At 35.5% G+C, this 20152-nt stretch overlaps 1 protein-coding gene across 1 annotated transcript in view; it reads left to right on the top strand.

Moving 5' to 3' along the window:
• Positions 1-20152, top strand: part of LOC136264092 (uncharacterized) — a 167986-nt gene that overhangs the window by 110819 nt on the left and 37015 nt on the right. Inside the window, exons 48-70 of the mRNA XM_066058781.1 lie at positions 23-153; positions 202-364; positions 1045-1299; positions 1354-1719; positions 1822-2058; positions 2116-2441; positions 2490-2588; positions 2642-2792; positions 2844-2948; positions 2999-3088; positions 3898-4058; positions 4159-4269; positions 5298-5417; positions 5471-5564; positions 5615-5788; positions 5842-6025; positions 8321-8403; positions 9837-10316; positions 13645-13839; positions 15355-15756; positions 16708-16827; positions 16879-17001; positions 17056-17184. Of these exons, the coding sequence (XP_065914853.1) occupies positions 23-153; positions 202-364; positions 1045-1299; positions 1354-1719; positions 1822-2058; positions 2116-2441; positions 2490-2588; positions 2642-2792; positions 2844-2948; positions 2999-3088; positions 3898-4058; positions 4159-4269; positions 5298-5417; positions 5471-5564; positions 5615-5788; positions 5842-6025; positions 8321-8403; positions 9837-10316; positions 13645-13839; positions 15355-15756; positions 16708-16827; positions 16879-17001; positions 17056-17184 (4299 nt within the window). The remainder of the gene's footprint in view (positions 1-22; positions 154-201; positions 365-1044; positions 1300-1353; positions 1720-1821; positions 2059-2115; positions 2442-2489; positions 2589-2641; positions 2793-2843; positions 2949-2998; positions 3089-3897; positions 4059-4158; positions 4270-5297; positions 5418-5470; positions 5565-5614; positions 5789-5841; positions 6026-8320; positions 8404-9836; positions 10317-13644; positions 13840-15354; positions 15757-16707; positions 16828-16878; positions 17002-17055; positions 17185-20152) is intronic.

Below are 20152 nucleotides of genomic sequence, written 5' to 3'. Positions count from 1 at the left end.
TTACACTCTATGCCATATATAGGGAGACTTAGAAACACTTGCTATAGGTTGTCTTTGTATTAACCCTGACAAACCAGCTGCAGAAATTGAGAATGATCGAAGAACTGTTCGTAACTTTTGTGCTGTGTATTATCAGATTATGCAAGATAACCGGTTAGCTGTGTGTTATTAAAGTAGCTATGTTACCAATATGTTGTGTAGATTTAAAACATTCTTTGGTCTAAGAGATTTTATTCATTTTATCAACTACATACGACGTAAACGTCAAAGTTCTATGTCTTCAAAACTTGTGTTGCAATCTTTGGAGCGAAACTTTAATGGCACTGACTATTTTACAGATATTTGCACGCTGTTTATGGAGAAGGTATGTACATTAGTTAATTTGTCAAGTTTGCAATTAATCTGCAAGGGTGTACATTTTTGGGGAATTAACGTACAGCATTTAATGTATATGTACACACCAGAATTCATTTGATTTGTTCACACAAAATAGTATGAGTAAGTTTAAATGCATTGGAAACTTTCATGCATTACATAGACAGGTTGACAAGAAGGCGTGGCAGTATATTGCATCATTTCTACATAATTCCATCCCGATTTGTATAGGGGAAAAATTAATAAAAAATCAATGCAGGAAAACATTTTTAAAAGTTATGTCTGTATTTCTGCTCACTGTATTACTGCATAATTAATCACTACCTGAAATAGAAACCTTGTAGTCATACTTTATCAATACTTGGGCTTTGTTGAAAAAGAATAATTGGGTGACTTTTCTGCATAGGTGGTTTATGAATGTGAAATTTAAAATCACTTCCCGAAACTTACTTTTAGTGTCTGAAAAAGTAATTGATTATTCCATGCCCAAGTTTATTAATGGATTTAGTCCTCAAACTATCTGTTTTATCGTTGTTTGATAGGTTTAATTGCAGTTGACATTGCATTTCTTTTGCCTTACAAAAATGGCCAGTAATGTGCACACGTGGTACATTTTATGACCACACCCCTTCATTAAACACATCTATGTGTATATGTATATACATATAGACGGACACTACTGTTTTAAAGCAGAGAACTATTGTTGAAATTCTGTGTAAAAGTCTGGCTGATAAGCCATACAGCACTCAAGCAAAGGACAGATCCACTGATGGCAGTCAAAATGAAGTCCGCTACAAGTTGATTATTGACCCAAGTAAAGATGAGTCAATTACAAGACTCCTGTTCATGTTTGGTATCCTGAAGTCTGAAAATACACGTACATTTATGTGCAGCAATTTTCCTGGAGATAGTCAACTACAAAAGGTTGGTATTAAATAATATAAGGTAATTGTTCATTACGTGATTTTATATTAACAGATCAATACAATTGCTGCTATCATGCATTCAGCCATTGAAGGTTACACTGTAATTATGAGTCAAACAGATGATATCCATGAAAGTTTCTATGATCTTTTCAATCAACACTTCCGTAGGATTGATGACCCTGAAGTTGGTCCTCGATACTTCACTAATATTGCTATTGGAGCTCACACCAAACCATCCAGAGTTCACGAAAAATTTCAGTGTATAGTAGTCATCAAGGAGTCAGAAATTAAGAATACTCCTGCTCCATTTTTGAACAGATTTGAGAAATATTCTGTGTCATATACACACTTGCTGAATTTAGTGCTAGATGCACTCCCACCTTGTTTGAGAGTGATAGTAAACATTGCTCACAAGAAGGTCAGTTATGTATGCAGCTACTAACATGTGACAAACACTGAATACATGTACAATATGTTGATTGGGTATTTCAAACGATAACGTAGTTATGTGTAATTGCAGGTCAACAGCTTCTTTTCTTTACTTGATGAAGGAAGTGCTCTTTATGGTGCAGTAAAAGACACAATTTCCTCACTATTGCTTAGTATTTTGCCTAGACCAAATCTAGAGCACCAGAACCAGAAAGTTCCAGAATCCTTTACTGTAGATGGCACTGTGATGCACAAATCTAATGCAACCCAACTTCTTCACACAGTACAGAAATTTCTTCATAAACCAGGTGGATTTTGCTGTATGGAGGTACATATAGTGTATGTATTTAAAAATGACTTCATTTATTGCTTTGTGTGCCACTAGAGCAACACAGAAGAACTGGAGTATGATGCTTCTATTATTATCCAATTGTTAGCTAATACAGGTTCACAATTTAGCAAAGTAGCTAAAAATCTGGACATTGTAACTCCTGATACTATTTCACAATGGATTTCAGAGGCCATGGAGTTGGCATACACTGGGGATGCTCCACCAAAAACTAATTCTGGTAAATCTGATGAATATGATATATTGGGGGCTAGTGATGGAGCCTGTATGGTAACTGCTTTGATTACACAATGGTTGGTGAGGTTTATGTGTAAGAAACTGATGCAGTTGATGACTCCAGAAACATTGATATTAAAGCGAAAGTATGTAATGGTTAGGTGTGTATGTTTAATTAGGTTATCTTACTTTAGGAGTATTCCTATTTCTTATTTGAAAACCTACTTGAGTTTCCAAAGTCATTTTAGCATCAATGAACTAATCACACAAAAGATAAAGATGCTTGATCAATGGTAAATGGGTAACATCAAATCATTACATGTTACATTTGTGTGTTTTTATGTAGTGATGGAGATCAGATTGCCACCAAAATAATTTGCTACACTCGGTCTAGTTCGTTAATTCATCAGTTACCAACTGTGTATCCAAGGTCTACAGATTCTACAGCTGAAGATAAATCATCAAAGCAGTACATTGAAACTCTGATTTGTGAAAAGGTTTTTGTGTGTATAAGTACTTTTGTTTTGACTTACAATCTTATTATTTAGGCTGAAAATGTTATGCTTTGCAAGTTATCAGGAATTTCTTCCCAAACATCTTTTAAGCAGCAACTACAATGTTTCAAAAGTTCTCAGCAAGAAATATTTGTTTTGGTACTAGATAAAAGTGATGTGTGTAGTTTAGTATACGTTATATGTTTCAGATCGTCAACATGAAGGAAACTGAACCTGAAGTTATAAACCATATTAGAATAATGGTTGAAGAAGTAGAATTTTTAAAAGCAAAATCCAAGGTGCTGATGCATTGTCTATAACATCTGTGTATGTACAGAGAGTCATTCTTGCATGAATTACAAGCTATCATTTTTACAATATATATACCTGCATTTGTGACCCAGTCTGGGAAAACCGGTCTTATCGCCCATGTCAGCAGATTCGAATTTTCACCCAGAACACAAAGCTACATGTCTTCTTTCACAATCAAAATCGGCTAGACTTGAGTGGTCTGGTTTTGCTGGCTGCTTATCCCAAGTCCAGTGGTGATCCGTATGTGCGGTGTGGGGCCTTAATGGAGCTCTGGTCAGCCAGGAGATGGCTGTATGTGGTTGTACAGCTCTGTGGTGTTGGATAAATGCCTCTGCTGTGAATTTCCTTTCATTTTAGCCAGTTTTGATACCTGAATGGCCCATACCTTGGCCTAGTTCATCCCTATGCCTTCCTTTTTTAAATTTTTTTGAACAGCCTCTTGCCCTCCTTCCGGGCCCCTGCCTCCCTCCTCTTTTGGAGCTCACCTGATACAGTCAACCTTGGTTCAAACACTATCTAAAATGGCGGGAAACTTAGTTGTTGGCTACTTACACAGTAGATGCTTTGGAAGGTAAGGAATTGGTGTAAAATGTGTGAAAATTTGGTACACACAGCTTCAACCATTGGCAAGCTACAACACACTAAATACTTAAAACCGGGATTTCTCGATACTTCTAAATAGGTGATAAGACCGGTTTTCCCAGACTGGATCACATTTTTGTTGCTGTATTCAATGTAGACGTACGTATGTATATAAATAAACTGTTCATTTGAGCTCCTAAATGTGCTGTTACAGAAACTCTTTGTACTTCTACTGCACTTTCCTCCAACAATGTTCTATAAGCCATGTTATCCAGCACTATTCCTGTATGGCTGGGATCACTACTACCTGGATACCATAGGCCATTTTCTGTTCAAAGATGATCAACTAAAGGAAGTACCTGTTGTTAATGTCAGGTGAACTGCTATACATCTTAATAAGCATTTTATTATAGAGACTGCTTTACAATAATAAAAGAATCATGGTGATGTTATAAACCATGCATGTATTTTGCAGGGAATGGTTAACTCAGTCTTGTTTATCTGAAGAAACTGAAACCAATTCAATGTGCAATAATCTGCAAAAGCAATTACAAAAGCCAGAGAGCATTCAAGTGATTGCATCCAGGTACTATACCTACACATCTTCTGACACCAATGTAACACTTTTGTGCATACGTAGAGACCACATAAATCATCAAAACACTTAGTAGATATAACTGCACTAATAACAATCGATAAAACAAACATGGTGACCATGCTCCTTAGTGAGCTAACTGACTTGTAACAGTCGCTGAAATAAGGCATTGTGGCCAAAATTCTGATTGACTGATCCTACGGGGGTCTCATTCAAGATCACCTGCAATATTGAAATACTCTAGAAAAGCAGCCGTCCATATTTAACATCCATGTACTAACAGAACAGTCATACGTGTGTATCATGCTGTATAGTTATGTTATAGCAAATATAGCTAAAGTAAATGAACTAGTGTATTAAGGAAGAATGCGAACAATAAAAGTAGCAAAACGGATATGATTGATGGTATTTCAACATCTAGCTATGTGGGTGAATCCCTGCTTTGGTGCTGAATGTAATAACATGCCAATGTAAAGAATTTCTCACCTAGCTATAATATTGCCGTACCATTACTCGGATTTCTTGATTCATTATATTTTAATCAGTGATACCTACTTTGTTTTTAAATTAATAATTTTAAATATTGCAGTATACTTTTAAGAATCATCACAACTAGTGCTGTACAATATACTGAGTGTTTAGTTAAAGTGAGGTATCTGTTTTTGATACCATCTAATTTCTTATCTCCGCAATACTGTGAATTTTAAAATAGTTTTTAAAGCTCTATTTTTACTATGAAAAGTATATACATATAAGGATATGGACTAGCATACTGCAATAAGCTTAATTGTGTCATGGGTAAACATGTTTATAAACTGTACTTATATCCCGATCTAGTAGTAGAGGCCTAAAATGGCATCTAACTAAGGCATTCTGATAAAAAAGTTATATGTACCGCAATACCATGCAATATCTTACTGCCTATGAAGTATCGAATCTGCTCAGCACCAATCACAACCCATGAAAATGCTGGTCACTATCTGATACATTGTGTCCTAATGTAATTTCATTGCTTGCAGGGTTTTATTATCTTCTCAACTTTCACTTGAAAATGCTCCTGACATTGGTACAAGATACGGTGATCTGAAAAAGCTCCTGATTGATAAAAAAGTTGGTTCTGTGCTTTGTTGTAAATTCAGGTTGGTCTAAAGGTGTAGATATTTTGAGCTTTTCATTCCATATTTCTTAATAGGTCATATTGGAAGCCGTCAGTTATTGGTAATCACCTTGAACAAGCTGCAATGTTTTGTAAGAGTAGAGAATCCACACTGAGTATATCAGATTCTGTGAGTGTAATTCTCTGGCTTGTTTACTAATCATGTACTTTTATACTTAGGTTGACTCAGTATGCAAGGCAACCTTCTTGAATTTCATAGCCTATATGATATACCAAATTAGTAAAAGTCACAACCTTCAGTTGTTGTTTAGTAGTCATTGTGATGATGCTACACTGGATTTGTTCCATAAGTTGCTTAATGTTCATCCTGTTCCTGAATTACCTGAAGTCAAGGTGAATAGTTTGTTTTTTGAAGTAGTTTATTATTTGTGTTTTCTTCTTCAAAGGCATGCAACTATACTTTGGATTGTCGTATACATAATATTATTAGGAAACTTACCTCCATTCCTAAGTTTCCATTTTTTAAAGAAGTATCTACATTCATTAATAACTTGGTTCAGCAGAATGTTGATAGGTCTAATGAAGAGGTTACTGCTCTACAGGATGAGAAAACTCAAGATATCACTACTGGTATGTAACTAAAAGTACTGCCAGCCAAATGTGCTACAGCAATGGCATCTTTTGGCATTTTGTGCACATGTATGTGTGTTTGTGTGTGTGATGACATCAATATCCATTGTCCTGAAAATGGTTTAAGAAAATAGCATGTGTTGTGAGCACATGTTTGTATACATGTATGCGTTTTGTGTCTTTCATAAATGTTTCATTATATAACCAAGTACTAAGAATAGTAAGAAATGTGGTCAAGATTATGTCATAAATAATGGAATAAATAATTAAATATATAATGTTTGAGAAAACTACAAGGCCTAAGGATTCGCACTCACTAGGAATAGAATCCATGTTGAATGAAGAGACAATTGTATAATGGGCGGGTTTTTTAGTGGAGGTGATAGAAAAATTACGACAATTCTATTTAACGCCAATCAAAACAGCTAGCACATGACATCCATCAATCGACCAAACACAGCAATTTAGATGAAGAACTTCTGATAATTTGTTTTTGAAAGTGTTGCCAGCTGGTACACTAGTCTCAAGTCGCCATGCCAGCTGCCAGTGGGATTCATTCACATAAAGAAGATTAAGCAGGCAATTAAGGCGGCCACGCCTGATACCAATATGAAGTAAGTTCACCGTGCCAGCTGCACAAGACACGGAACGGTATGTCTGTTTGTATTGTTTACTTGTATTTTATATGTAAATGTATTGTAAAGAGCGTGGTATGTGTTTTAATGTTGTCTTGTAGTGTTTAATTAATTGTATTGTCTATTTTGCCTTCACTTGGCTTGCTAGGCTCTGGCTGGCTTGGCTGTCTTCCTTTATCAGATTCACCTGGCTTGCATACTCTTAACTACTACAGTGATGTGTAATTCCTGCAAGTTGTGTATGCTTATAGTGCATACCCATCACTGTGCCATTGCCACACCACTGATGAACCGTATTCAGCTACTGGTAACCTCTAGTTGATGTTGATTCTGTGCTGTATATTGGCTGCATAACTGAATAATTTTCATCTTCAGTGATGTTGCCAATAATGTATTACTGCATACAATACTGCAATAATGTATAGTTCTTTCTCTCCTGTATGTTTTGTATGCATATATGCTGTGTATACATCACTGTACCATTGCCACATCACTGTGCCATTGCCACATCAATGATGTACCGGCACTTACGTACTGTAGCTACCGGTGGCTTCTAGTTACAATGCCACTATTGTGTTATATCTGCATGTCGCTATTGTGATATATTGAGTTGATTTTGGATCATAATTTCAATCATGCTGTCATGCACCACCAAGTCATGTGTATAGCCTCACCAGGAGACTGTTGCATTGGTGTATGTACTTACCAGGGGGTTGTCACGTTGGTGTATGTACTTTGTTGTATGTGACCTGGCCCTAGATAATAATAATAATTTGTCAGTTTATTCTATTAGAGTATCTCAATTGCACTGCAATAGAACAGCCCCATAATTGCAGTGGAAATCTGTAGATGCTTTTGCTTTATGTATAGGTTTATTTTGAGTTGCATTAAATGACGTTTGTAGCCAGCAGAGGTGGTTTAGTGGATCTTGGGTGTTTGGTGTGAAGGTCTCTGGTTTGAATGTTTTATGGTTAAGTATAGCTATATAAGATGATTTCACTTTTTTGGAGTTGGAGAAGTACAGAGTTAGAATTACAAGTAAAAGCATTATGAAATGTGCCTCTGCAATCAATCCAGTCACTACAGAAAAATGTGGACAATTTTCATTGCAAGCACAGGGAAGCCATTACACACTACCATGAATCAATATTTTTTGCTGTCAGCAAAGATAAATGGTACACAGAAGAGGACAAGAGTAAATCCATGATGTATGTATTGTACATACTGTAGGCTTAACAGTAAAAAAATCAAGCCCATAGCTTTAGCTGAAGCATCAGTCAGCCAGTCAGTCAGTCATTTAGTCATTTAGTCGGTCGGTCGATCAGTCAGTCAGTCAGTTAGCCTGCCAATCAGTCAGCAGAAAATTCCAATGCACAGTTACAGAAAAATTCATAGCAACTTATTGGAAAGTGTTTTAGGTTACCCTGGGGGCACTTTTTGGCTTGATCACTACTGCCGAAGTGCCATGAAGATATTGTGAGGCTACTTATGGTCAATATGTTTATTTGGGAAAGTGCAAATCTCAACCCTTATACAGTACTAACATACAGTCTACCATTTTGTATGATGATTCAAATAATATCAATGTGAATGTGTATATATGTGTGTTACTATGATTTTCCATTAGTTCTGTGATTTTATTTCATTATGTGATACGTAGGTTCATCAGGTTTACCAACTAAGGAACAAATTTTCAAGAAGCTGTATATATCTGTATGTTCTGAAATTGAAGTATTAAAGGCAGTAAGTTAGTGTCTGTTATTTATTAGTTGCTACAGTACCATTTCCACATTTTTCAGTATTAAAACAATAAGCATGGGTGATATTATATATATATATATATATATTGATGTAACACTTTCACACCTCAGATCAAAAGAATTCCAGAGGATACATTTGCCATGTATACCTCAACACAGGGAGACATCTAAATGTATCCGGGAAAGTGGTTGCACTTCTAAAAGAGCAAGCCACTTTCATCAAAGCAAGTATGACCTTGATGTGGATGAGGTAGTGGTACCACCCTCTGTTTGTTTTATACAAGCTCAGACAGAAATTGATTGTGGGAATAAATCAATGCTCACGTGATGATTACCAAAAATTGAAGTGCTGCCAGAAGCAGCAGTCAAATGAAGGAATTTTGGTATCCTTGCCGTTCTACAAATTGGAAAATGTTACTTAAAGGTGAGAACTGGTCTTACAGTGCATTCCCAAGCGTTTCGGCATGTATTTGAATGCAGACACGCCCACATTACGGACGACACGAGTTAACCACTCTATGATGAAGCTTACCCCTTTAGGTGTTTAGTATACATTGTGATTAGTCTTTAAACAACGTGAAAGCATTAAAACACTTGTAAGTTCCACGAAATTTTCCCTACTCGACTTTCCGTGATATCCGTAGGACTTGTCCGTTTATTATAACAATCGTAGCTACAACGTTACTTGCTGCCTAACCATAATCAAATCTTTCAGGCATGCATATATAACGAATCTAGTGATTCCACTCGTATTGGCATTTAGGTTATCAGCCTTAACCTTAACAGAAGTGTTACATATTAGCTGTAACATGGGCACTCGTGATTTGCCAGAAATGTATGCCTGCCTTTGGGCATACATTTCTGGCAAATCACTCATGCCCATGTTACAGCTATAAAATATTTTATACCCACTATTATTGCCAAGTAAATTATCACTATTAAAGTTTGCACATATACAACTAGACAGACACCATTTACAACCTGTATGTTTATGTTGATGAAAGTTCACTAATTCATAACTTTATTTCTAACCTGATAGTCGTAATCACAGCAATGATAGTTTGGAAGTTATGTAGTTTTACATTGTACAGTATCAACCAAAGAATGCAATTTTAATGTGTACAATGTCAAACATTCTTGACCTCACAGTAAAATGTTACCCTATTTTCACAGGCCAGGTCACAATTTTTAAAATGCTTTGCTCCTATTTTAGGCAGAAAGTGTGTTAAAACTTTATGTTATGTATACAGACTATTGTACATGATTTTTATAATTTTCTCGTGTGAACTCCCCATGATTTCCTGTAAATTGCATAAAGCATTCCTTTTCTTCTATGCAATGGTCACATTATTTAATATCTGTAATGTGCAGTTTATAATTTTGTACATGTCTTGAATCTTCAAACTAAAACCACAGAATGAAGTGAATATGACTGGAATTGCCATAATGGAAATGCAGAACAATGAAGAAATATGGAAGAAATATTATAATGACTTTGTCAATCAGTATCTACATATGACTGGTGCACCTGATGATATAGAACACAAGCTTCTACAGTTAACACTAACTGGTGTGCTGGACAACTACAAGGAAATGAAAGCTGTAGCTCTGCATTGTTACGTACATCTGTATCAATTGGATATAGCAAAAGTGGTAGCATTGCTAAAGCCATTAGGGAAATTAAAAGATAAAATTATTAGAGATGAAAAATCAGTATATCCAGCTGATCCTCAACAGTCACTGTTTGTTAATGCTCAAGCTTCCAAGTCTGTGCAGGAGAGTATTGTATCTAAATATGTCATTGATTGCTTGTTTGTTGCTCTAATTGATATTCTGTATCATAGGGGTAAAAAGTTGCCTCTATTTCAGGAGTGGTATATATTGTACAGAGATTTGGTAAGTTATTTATCTTACCAGTCAGTGCTTGTGTATGAATTGTTGAGACGTAAATAATCTACATAATAGTTAGACTTCAAAGCACAGGGCTCTACGGCATTTATACCCAAAAACCCTGTGTTAGCGGAGCCATACTACAGGGCCTGCTACAGACTGTATGGGTTACTAAATTCTGTAGAACCCTAATTGTTTCTATGTCTAACTAATTTAGACCACAGTTCAAGATTGTACTTACACAGCTGGTTAAAACAATCCCATTATACCTCCCTCTACATGTTTACTATCCATGCAAAACCGGCCAAGCTGTATAAAAAGGATGCAGTCTTCAAAAAGCCTAGTTGAAAAAAGTTGTGAAATCATAGGTGGCTGCAATTATGTGGATGATCACTAATTTTAGTGATGGCACTAATAAAATTTATTATCATCCACATCATTGCAGCCATTTCATGGCCGCCACCATCTTCACATCTTTTTATCATCCAAGCTTTTTGAAGGCCACGCCCTTTGCTGTTTTTGCATGGATTTCACTTCTTTTTGTATTTTAAATGTATACCCAAAGCCAACTATAGACTGGCTTTGAGGTTTGTTTTTACACAAATAATTGTTCTTCTTATCTACAAATACAATGAAGACAAACTAGCTAGTGCTCTACCAATACAGTATGCGAAATAACTTTTCAAACATGTCCTGACATATTGTCAGGAAATTGTGAAAGTTGAGTGGACATCAAGCAATTTGACTGGACATTTTAACTTTTGTTGTTTTTCCTTTCCTGTGCTTCTACCAAGTTACAGTAGATATTTGCCTCTGGGGCCACCCATGTACTGTAGAGCTGATTACTACTCAACTACTCACACTGATACTACAGTATTTTAATGGGTCACATAAAAGAGCTTCTATAAAATCGATTCTATTACAAGGAAAGGAGTCATAAGGACTTCTGTCAAGGCCTTCTACTTAGCTATATGTGGTCAAACTTTGCTTATGCTACCATTGTTTAGAATATATTTGTACTGGCTTTATCCCTAATACAATGTATGGACATAAGAGATGCACTGATGTCTTGTTAATTCTAGCTTAAAATATATACTGCATGGTTGTACAAGTGATCATGAAAATCACAAGTAAAAGTACTACTGGTAACCAGGTGAGACAAGTAGGCTGGCACAGCATAGTAAACTGTTAACCTCAGAGTACATCTTGGGTATACCTTTGTGGTTACCACAGACCAAAAAGCAAGTAACTTCATTACATGTCAATACCATCATGTCTAGCCTCCCTCCTAGTCCAATATGAACTCTGCTACACTTTGAAAGGACACTATTTCTGGACAGATTCAATTATGGCCTGACAACTGATGTAATTGACTGGAAATTGTCCGGTGTCCAGATGTTATTTCACACACTGCAATACAGAAAATACCAAAGCCAATTTATACTGAGATAGTTTTGTGCATGCTTGCATGTTTATGGCTATATAAAGTTGTAATATATATGTAGTGCCTGTATTTATTTGCAATAATGTTTTATAAGAAAGTAAATTCCTTCCAATTTATTGGTCTATTGAATTTTGTTGTGACTGTTCTATTAGAGTATCGCAATTTTTCATGCAAAATGTGATAAGTTGCAGTTGCTCAATATTTACAAAGCATATCCTGCACCTTTTATGCTAGCAATTTACAACCTGTTGTCACAAGTTTTATTAGCAAAAGCACTTATTATGATGATTATGATGATGACAATTGGCGTGAGTAGGTCTTAATAGTAGCATACTGCCTTCCGGATCAGTACCAAGATTGCTATAATATCTGATAGAATACTAGAGAAGTTGTAATAGTAATGCATTGCAGAGTTTATTTGATTACTTTTGTAATGCTCTAATAGAGCACACATTTTTTTTGTTTTTTTTTGAGGATTTCTAATAGAACACACATAAAATGTTCTAGAACAATCTAGATTTCCATTGGTAAATCTATGAAATAATGATCCGTTACTGTTGAGTAGATTTAGCTAGAATTTTCATGAGGTGATCAGCCGTGATCACAGCGGCTCAGTGGTTAAGGACTTGGGTAGTCAGTATGGAGGTCCCTGATTCAAACTCTGGTAAGTTTTCTTTTGAGATTTTTGCATGCACCTTTTTTACCCCACAGTGACTGTTATATTTGAGTATTTCAACCCTGTGATTTACAGTTGTTTGGTTTTTGCCTCAATGCGATTTTTTGAACCTCAAAAGGTTTGAGCTATGATGGTTAACCTATACACATACCAATTTCTAAGTTATTCCCTAAAGTGGTTTACCCTGTAGGCATCGCAACAAGTCGCCCTTTTTAATGCAAATAATTGTCCATAGCTCTATGACTATTAATCAGATTTTGGGTCATCAGATTTACACCAAACATGGTACATGATTGTGCCGCAATGCGTTCTTAAAGTGTACTAAAGCTAGGAGCTACGCATTTTTCTTTTATAATGGTTTTTGTAAAGCGAAAAGAACAATCTAAGCCCCCTGAGCCCCCTAAATGAAGGGAAGAAAACCAAGAAAATAAAGCCAAATTTTGAAGGCTTATATTTCACAATTGCGTTTGGCAATTTTGCTCAAATTTTGTATGGGAGGTGCTGAAAGTGGAGGACATTTGCAGTGTAAAAATTATTCCAATTCGAGAAGGGAGCACAGAGCTACATATGCATGAAAATCAAGTTTTGTTTCTGTGTGGCGCGCCGGCTTTCTTTCTTGGCCAGGTGTAGCATGCTGGCTTTCTTTCTTGGCCACACGACACACTACTGTGTATCTTGATCCAGCTAACTACCCATGCATTACCAGTGTTACAGGCATCCCAGATGCATTGATCTAGTGATATGAAAACAAAGTAGTTGCAGGATTTAGACACTTAAATAACCAATCAATTTCAAGTGTGTATTTCATCTTGCTGTGGTCTAAGTGTGATTATACCGTAAGCAGCAAAAATTGTTGTGACGAAAGTTTGACAGTTTTGACAACTCGAAGGAAATTCATTGACTAATTTACTGTTCAATATTGGTTGTGTAGTGAATTTGCCAAGCACAAACTTTGTTGTTTACTACAATATTTGTCTTTTAGAGAAAGTTGTAACATTAGATACACTTTGTACAAATATCAAAAACATTTCATTGATTTGAAAAATTTTGAAGTGTTTAATGTTTTTGATGGTATTGAAAATAATTGAAAAGTTGGCTATGAGTGATGAAATTTTCAGGGTATAAAATTCTGCCAGGTTATCCTACAACTATGCATGCATGTGTGTATATATAATAGTATAAAGTAAAAACATGGTTGCTTTTTTTTTCTCCAGATTAGCCTGGGTATGCTAAAGACCACACTAACTACAATTATGAAAGACAATAAAGATCTAAAAGCCAAATATCATGTGACGCAAACAGCATTTATAATTCTACAACTCTTTGACTGTGTCACTGATGTCACTGCAGACTGTGCTTGTGTAATGGCTGCCCAATTATGTAATAAATTCTTTAATAGTAAATTTCAGGTAAGTTATTTCTTAAATTTTTGTATGTGATGTGACCACTGAGTTTAATACTTACAATGGTTACAAGTACACAGAAAAAATTGTAATTTTCAACTAGAGTATGGACCATAGCACATCGATAAAAAGAACTGAAACAAGCCGGAGTAGTGCATGATATTAAATCGCAGTAGAACAATAAGAAGTGTTATATCCCTACTGTGCATTTCCATTATGGTATCTTGAGCACAGTAGGGATATAACACTTCTTACTGTTTTACTGTGATTTAATATTGTGTACTACTCCAGCTTGTTTCAGTACCTTTTATCAATGTGCTATGGTCCCTACTCTAGTTGAAAATTCCAAATTTTTCTGTGTACTTGTTTGTTAACTTTTTTTGTAAATAATTATTATGAGTGGTGAACCCACGTGTACCGCATCTGAAATGGCGCTGTACACCCCAATTATTGTTTGAAAAGTGATGTATCCATTACGCTTCGTTGTCAGCTATGTTCAACCCGCTATGCAGCATTACGAATCAAGAACTATTTGAAAAGCACCTCTGCAATCCACACATACCAAAAGAAAGAAATGGTGCCGCGCACCCAGGTTATATCAATTATCGTCTGAAAAGTGAAGTATTCATTGCACTTCGTTATTGGCTATGTTCAACCTATTACACAGCAGTACAAATCAAGAACTGTTCGAAAAGAACCTCTGCTATCATAATAGTCACTATGACAATACGGACGATTTCCATTATGAAGGGAAGCCATCACGTGCCATCGCCAAACCAACACTTCGCTGTCAGCTAAGATGAATGAGACACAAAAGAGGACACTGGTAAGTCCATGAAGAATGCATTGTACTTACTGTGGTATGCCAAAATGCACCTGCCGGACCGAGGCGATGCTGAACAGTGAAAAAATCAAGCCCGTAGCCTTAGCCATTATCGAGTTATGACTTTACTGATTTACTGATTATATCACCTTCAACCATTTAGGGCTGCGCACTAATGATAAAGCCTATATTTCGATAAGGTTCAATAACAAAAACCATTTTATCACAATAAACAACATTATCTTGATAACAAAATAATTATTGTCATAGAGTACTTTTACATATTAATAGTTTGTTTAAGGCTAGTATCTCTTGCCTTTTTCAGCATTACCACAGTAGATTGTGACCTTTACTCACAAGAGTACCATCTTCCTGCTTTTAATATACAATAGTCTACAGAGATTTACTGTTTTCTTGAGGTATCAATAATAGAAAATTCATTATCTTTATCATGATAATGACATAGGTATCACAATGATCCATTATTGTTATTGACGCACAGCCCTAATTTAAAGTGTGCCTGATAATGAAGAGCACTTATTATAAGGATTGCTTGCAAAATTATCATATTATTAGTCCTTTATTGAATTGTGTGCATACAATTTCCTGCTTCCAGTTACATAGCACACATTATGTATAAAAGGATTTTTCATTTTAATAGCTTGTGATAATTAAATATTGTATGTTTATTTTTGTAGCTTAAAAATGACGAGCCACTTAATTTGGAGAGTATAGTGAAGTCATTTGACATTGCAGTGCAAGGCCCACAGTTTGCTGATATAGTAGAGAAGCAACTGTGTCATTATATCACTGATGGTTTATTCATGCAGTTCTTTCCTGAGTCAATGAAAACAACATTGAAGAATGAAAAAGATGAACCATATCATAAAGAAGATATCGAATTTTTTGTAAAGTTTGCAAATGATCTAGTACCTCTTGTACTAAGTCTCCCAACCTCAAAGACACAGTTGCCAATGAATGGCAAAACTTACAGCTGTATTAGTTTGTCCAAATATAAGTTGTACTTGGACAATATTCTTTCTAGAGGATGGAATAAAGATTATGAAATGCTTAAGCCACTCAATTTCTATAAGTGTGAAGTATGATGAATAATTGTGATGTTTAATGTAGACAATGCATTGATAAAATAAGCCACAATGCTCACACAATGCATATCACATATTCCTATAGTATACTAAATGAATTTTCCTATCGTTTTCTGTCATTCTAGTATACATGTTTAATAGTACAAGTGTAGAATTTTTACAAGATAGTGGGATAATTACAATAGAAAGGGATAATTACAATAGAAAGGGATCATCAGCATTTGAGTTTTTGGTAAATGTAACCTGATGGTTCCAGATACCACATTGGGTTAAAATTATCTTGAGATCAAATGTCTACAAGGCCATATTATTCAAGACAAACAGATATTTAGGCGGAGAAGGAATTTGGTGCCCAGAAGTGTTCTTACGTACAGTATATTACCATTTCGTTTTTATCATAATTTTGCCTAATTTTGCTCTTACTCTCACCCATAACTCGACTATCAAACACACTAGTTGTATGAAGGTAAGTTTTTGAGTGAGTTCGAGGCGAGCTAGGGTTGGAGCGAGTGAAGCAAGCGTCCTGCTGGTTGCTGGCTAATGTAACCCTAACCCTATTATTACTTTTGCTAGCCTATTCTGCTCGAAATTATGTATAATTGGTATAAGCCTAGTATTTGTTTCTGCTATCATGTTTGCATGTACCATCGTCTTTATTATAGATAGTCTATCCAAAGGAGATGACATACTGTAAACAAGAAAAAACTTCCTTAACACTCACAGTTAATGACATACAGTATTTATTTATTTATTAAGGGTTTACAGCACAAGTGCTGAAGGTCTGTAGATCTGTAGAACACCTGGTCCTACACTACATACCCATTATGGATAATTATACTATAGGGGTTTAGTATATAGACATACAGCTGTTTGTTTTTGCAAAATAATGAAACGTATTGCAAAGCATTAATTTGTGGTGATAAGTATTTCACATCACTGTTATAGGTTTGTATTTGCATTGGAGAAACTATTCTGAGTCAGTATGTAGAAACTATTCCAAATGACTTAAGATATGTCCCGCCTTATCTTCAGCAAACATCCAGAAGAAAACTAAAGAAACATACGGTATCTCTATGTTTTGTATGTATAAATTTATTATTAACTGCCCTCTTATAGAATCCAACATCACTGATGCACCCAAAACTAGCACACCTCTACTTTTATACTGTGTTAGAGAGACTACAGACTTGTGAATATACTACTGAAGACTTAATAACATTAGTTCATACAATAGACCAGGTTGTATAAATGTGTACATCATAAGCGCAGACACATATACACGTGTATTTTTAGAAGGATCGTGACAGCAGTGCAGAAAGGGTTATATCAGTTATAGAGAGAGAAGCATTGATCGAAATTCTGCTTCAGGTTATTGTGAAGAGTTTCCCAGTGGACAAGGATGATGATGCTGCAATGAAAGCTGTATGTGTAATTTAAAGTGTTTTGCATGGAAAAATCAAATTATGTAGCTTGTGATGCATTACGTCTTAGTGAAAGAATTGTGTGATTAACATTTGATGTTTTGATTGGTATAGGTAATCACACACACACTTTGCCTCGTGCAAATTTGACCATTACTCATACAATTATTCCCACTTATCATTTAAAAGTTGTAAACAAAAAGTATAAGGAAGAAATTTTACATTTGAGTTCGTAGAAATAAAAAGCAATGAAATAAGAGAGGTCATGTACACCTTCAGCTATACTAGTGGACATTAATTGTTAGTCATGGCTATAAAGTAAAGAGTCATGTGGCCAAGTAAAGCAGAAACGTGCACTGCAGACAATAATGATACGACCACAGCAAACGAGGATTTTACAGGAATGAACACTGTACAAATTTGGCCTGCCTGTAATGCACTCATCATTTATGCTATCCCATTGAAACTCTAGACTTAAACTCATTGTGTCACTATTAACTACCACACAAACAGTGAAACAGATCCATGTTGACATAGTTTACAACTGTAAGTGCTCACTATGGCTTGTTGGAATCGCTCAAGAATAAGCTAAAAGAATCTACCTGTGAATCCGGGATAATCCAAACATGTCAGGATATATGAATGAATCTGTTAGAATCACTCAGTTGGAAATGTATTGCAGTTGACTGTATTCCTTATTGTGAAAATGACAAGTGGAGCTTTTGTGTACTGAGCTCCATTTGGTACCATCCTGTTTGCCAAGAGTTGCGTGCTATTATTTCTCACGGTGCTTGCGAATCTAAAATTTGTCTTTTGAGTGAAAAGATATGTGAGTACAAAGTGTCAAAACTATGCAACTTTATAGTGAACAAATCGGTGAAGCTGGAACAAAAGCTTAGCAAATCTTTGCAAACTTCTCCATATGAGTTTATTTTATAGCAACTTCCAGTGCGGACTAAAATGCTGGAGTACTATGCACAGAAAGAGAAGGCTAAAAATACATTGGAGCCATTGGAAAACATGGTTTTTGTGGTTAAAAGAATGCACCCCATTGAAGCCATAAATTTAATGCATACCTTCGTTGCTTATTGAGAATGGACTATTAATTTTTACAGCAACAAGACATGAATAGTCAACTCACCAATTGTGTCTCAGTGGCACTAAATCTCTACAACATGCAATGACAAGAAACAACAGCCAATGATCCTCACCATATTCTGGTGCTCTTATAAATTTTAAAGGCATTTATTTAAGATAGGACATATATACAATAATTACGTACCCCTTTATTACCAGTATCTCTGGACAAACTCGCAATTTTTTGTACCCTTCAATTATTTTTGCTTCACAAGAGCTTGTACTGTATGTGGGCAGTGGCATGGCTCCTCTACTTCAATTAGTCAATTCTTGAAGTAGATTGAGACACTCTAATAGAGCAGTCAATCACTCAAATAGAACGGTCACATTTCTACAAATACTGTATTTTATATTGTAAAGTCTGTTAGTAGCTAGCAACGTAACTTCCTGTAACAATGCAATGCTAGGCAGAAGTTGTAACTAAGCTGTAACTTTGATTGAGCTGTTTTGTGACTGCTCTATTAGAGTATCTTGATCGTTTTAATGCAGTGTAAGATGAAAAGTATAATAGTTAAAATGGAAGTTAGTTGACTGCAGTTGCATGCCTCCAAAATTACAGTTACCTTATTTCCTCGTATGAAGCTTGGGCTTTTATTTCCTTCCAAGCATTTTTCATCTGACCTGTAACAAATAACATCCGTACTTGAGACCGGGAATTATTTTGGATTGGTCTGACTGATTCCCAGCGTTTAATCAAATTTGGGTGGTGGTAGAACAAGATTACTGTAATGGTAACCATAGAAAATAGTGATACAGTGTGTTGAATATAATAACAAGTTTAGTCAAGGGAAATATTTGTATCATACCCTGCTTGCATGTGGACTGGCCTAGACTATTCACGTAGCAACTTCATCCCTCAAAGGCTCTAAACGTAATTATGAAGAAGTAGCAGAAACAATTATAGCCATTAACAGTAGTCTCAAGTAATAGCCCTGGTCTCTATTTGAGACCAAAACGTATAGCAGTAATAGCCCGGGGCTCTATTTGAGACCAAAACTTATAGCTGTAAAAACTGCAAGTCCAAGTAAAGCAGAGTTAACTGTGACAAAAAGTAGTGATATGCCAGAGTGTGGCCATGTGTGAGGTATGCAAGTTATAAATATTACATCAGATAGTACAATTTTAAAAGTATTTATGAGGAATATGATGTAGTTTTAAGTCCTGTGCGCATCTTCATAAACACCATTCAAATTTGATTCTCAATAGAGCAAAGTGTGTATAGATTCTCTGATAACAATAAGTAGTTTGAGTTTGGCTACTTTTCTTTTGTTCTTAGTATTTGTCATATACAGGAAAGGTGGCCAAACTCAACCTATGTTTTATTGCTATCAGAGAATCTATACACTTTGCTTTATTGAGAATCAACTTTGAATGGCATTTATGAAGATGCTCACAGGACTTAAAAAATAGCAGCATCGCATAGTTCTCATTAATACTTTAACAATTGTACTATCTGATTAATATTTATAACTTGAATACCTCACAGATGGCCATGTTGTGGTATATCACAACATTTTGTCACACACACAGTAAACTATGCTTTACTTGGATGTGCACTTTTTTACAGCTATAAACTGGTTTTTGATGGGATATTGCTTAACAGCTGTAGTAACTAGGAATTAAATATCCACTAGTTCAGCTGTGTGCAAGTGTGATGATCTATTGCTTTTGTAAGTTCTATGATCCTTACTCAATTCTACAATTTCTAATTTTCTGTACACTGGTCATATCCATGTGTATAGAAATAGGGGATTTTCCTGTAGCAAATCTTATCACTACCTTATCTCCAACAACTGAGTATGCTTAATGGTAAGTGTACTAACAAAAAGTAC

Source organism: Dysidea avara, chromosome 8 (assembly GCF_963678975.1).
Source record: "Dysidea avara chromosome 8, odDysAvar1.4, whole genome shotgun sequence".
In the NCBI taxonomy this organism is placed as follows: Eukaryota; Metazoa; Porifera; class Demospongiae; order Dictyoceratida; family Dysideidae; genus Dysidea; species Dysidea avara.
Note: the sequence above shows the minus strand (reverse complement) of the source record. Positions and strands in the feature narration are given on the sequence as shown.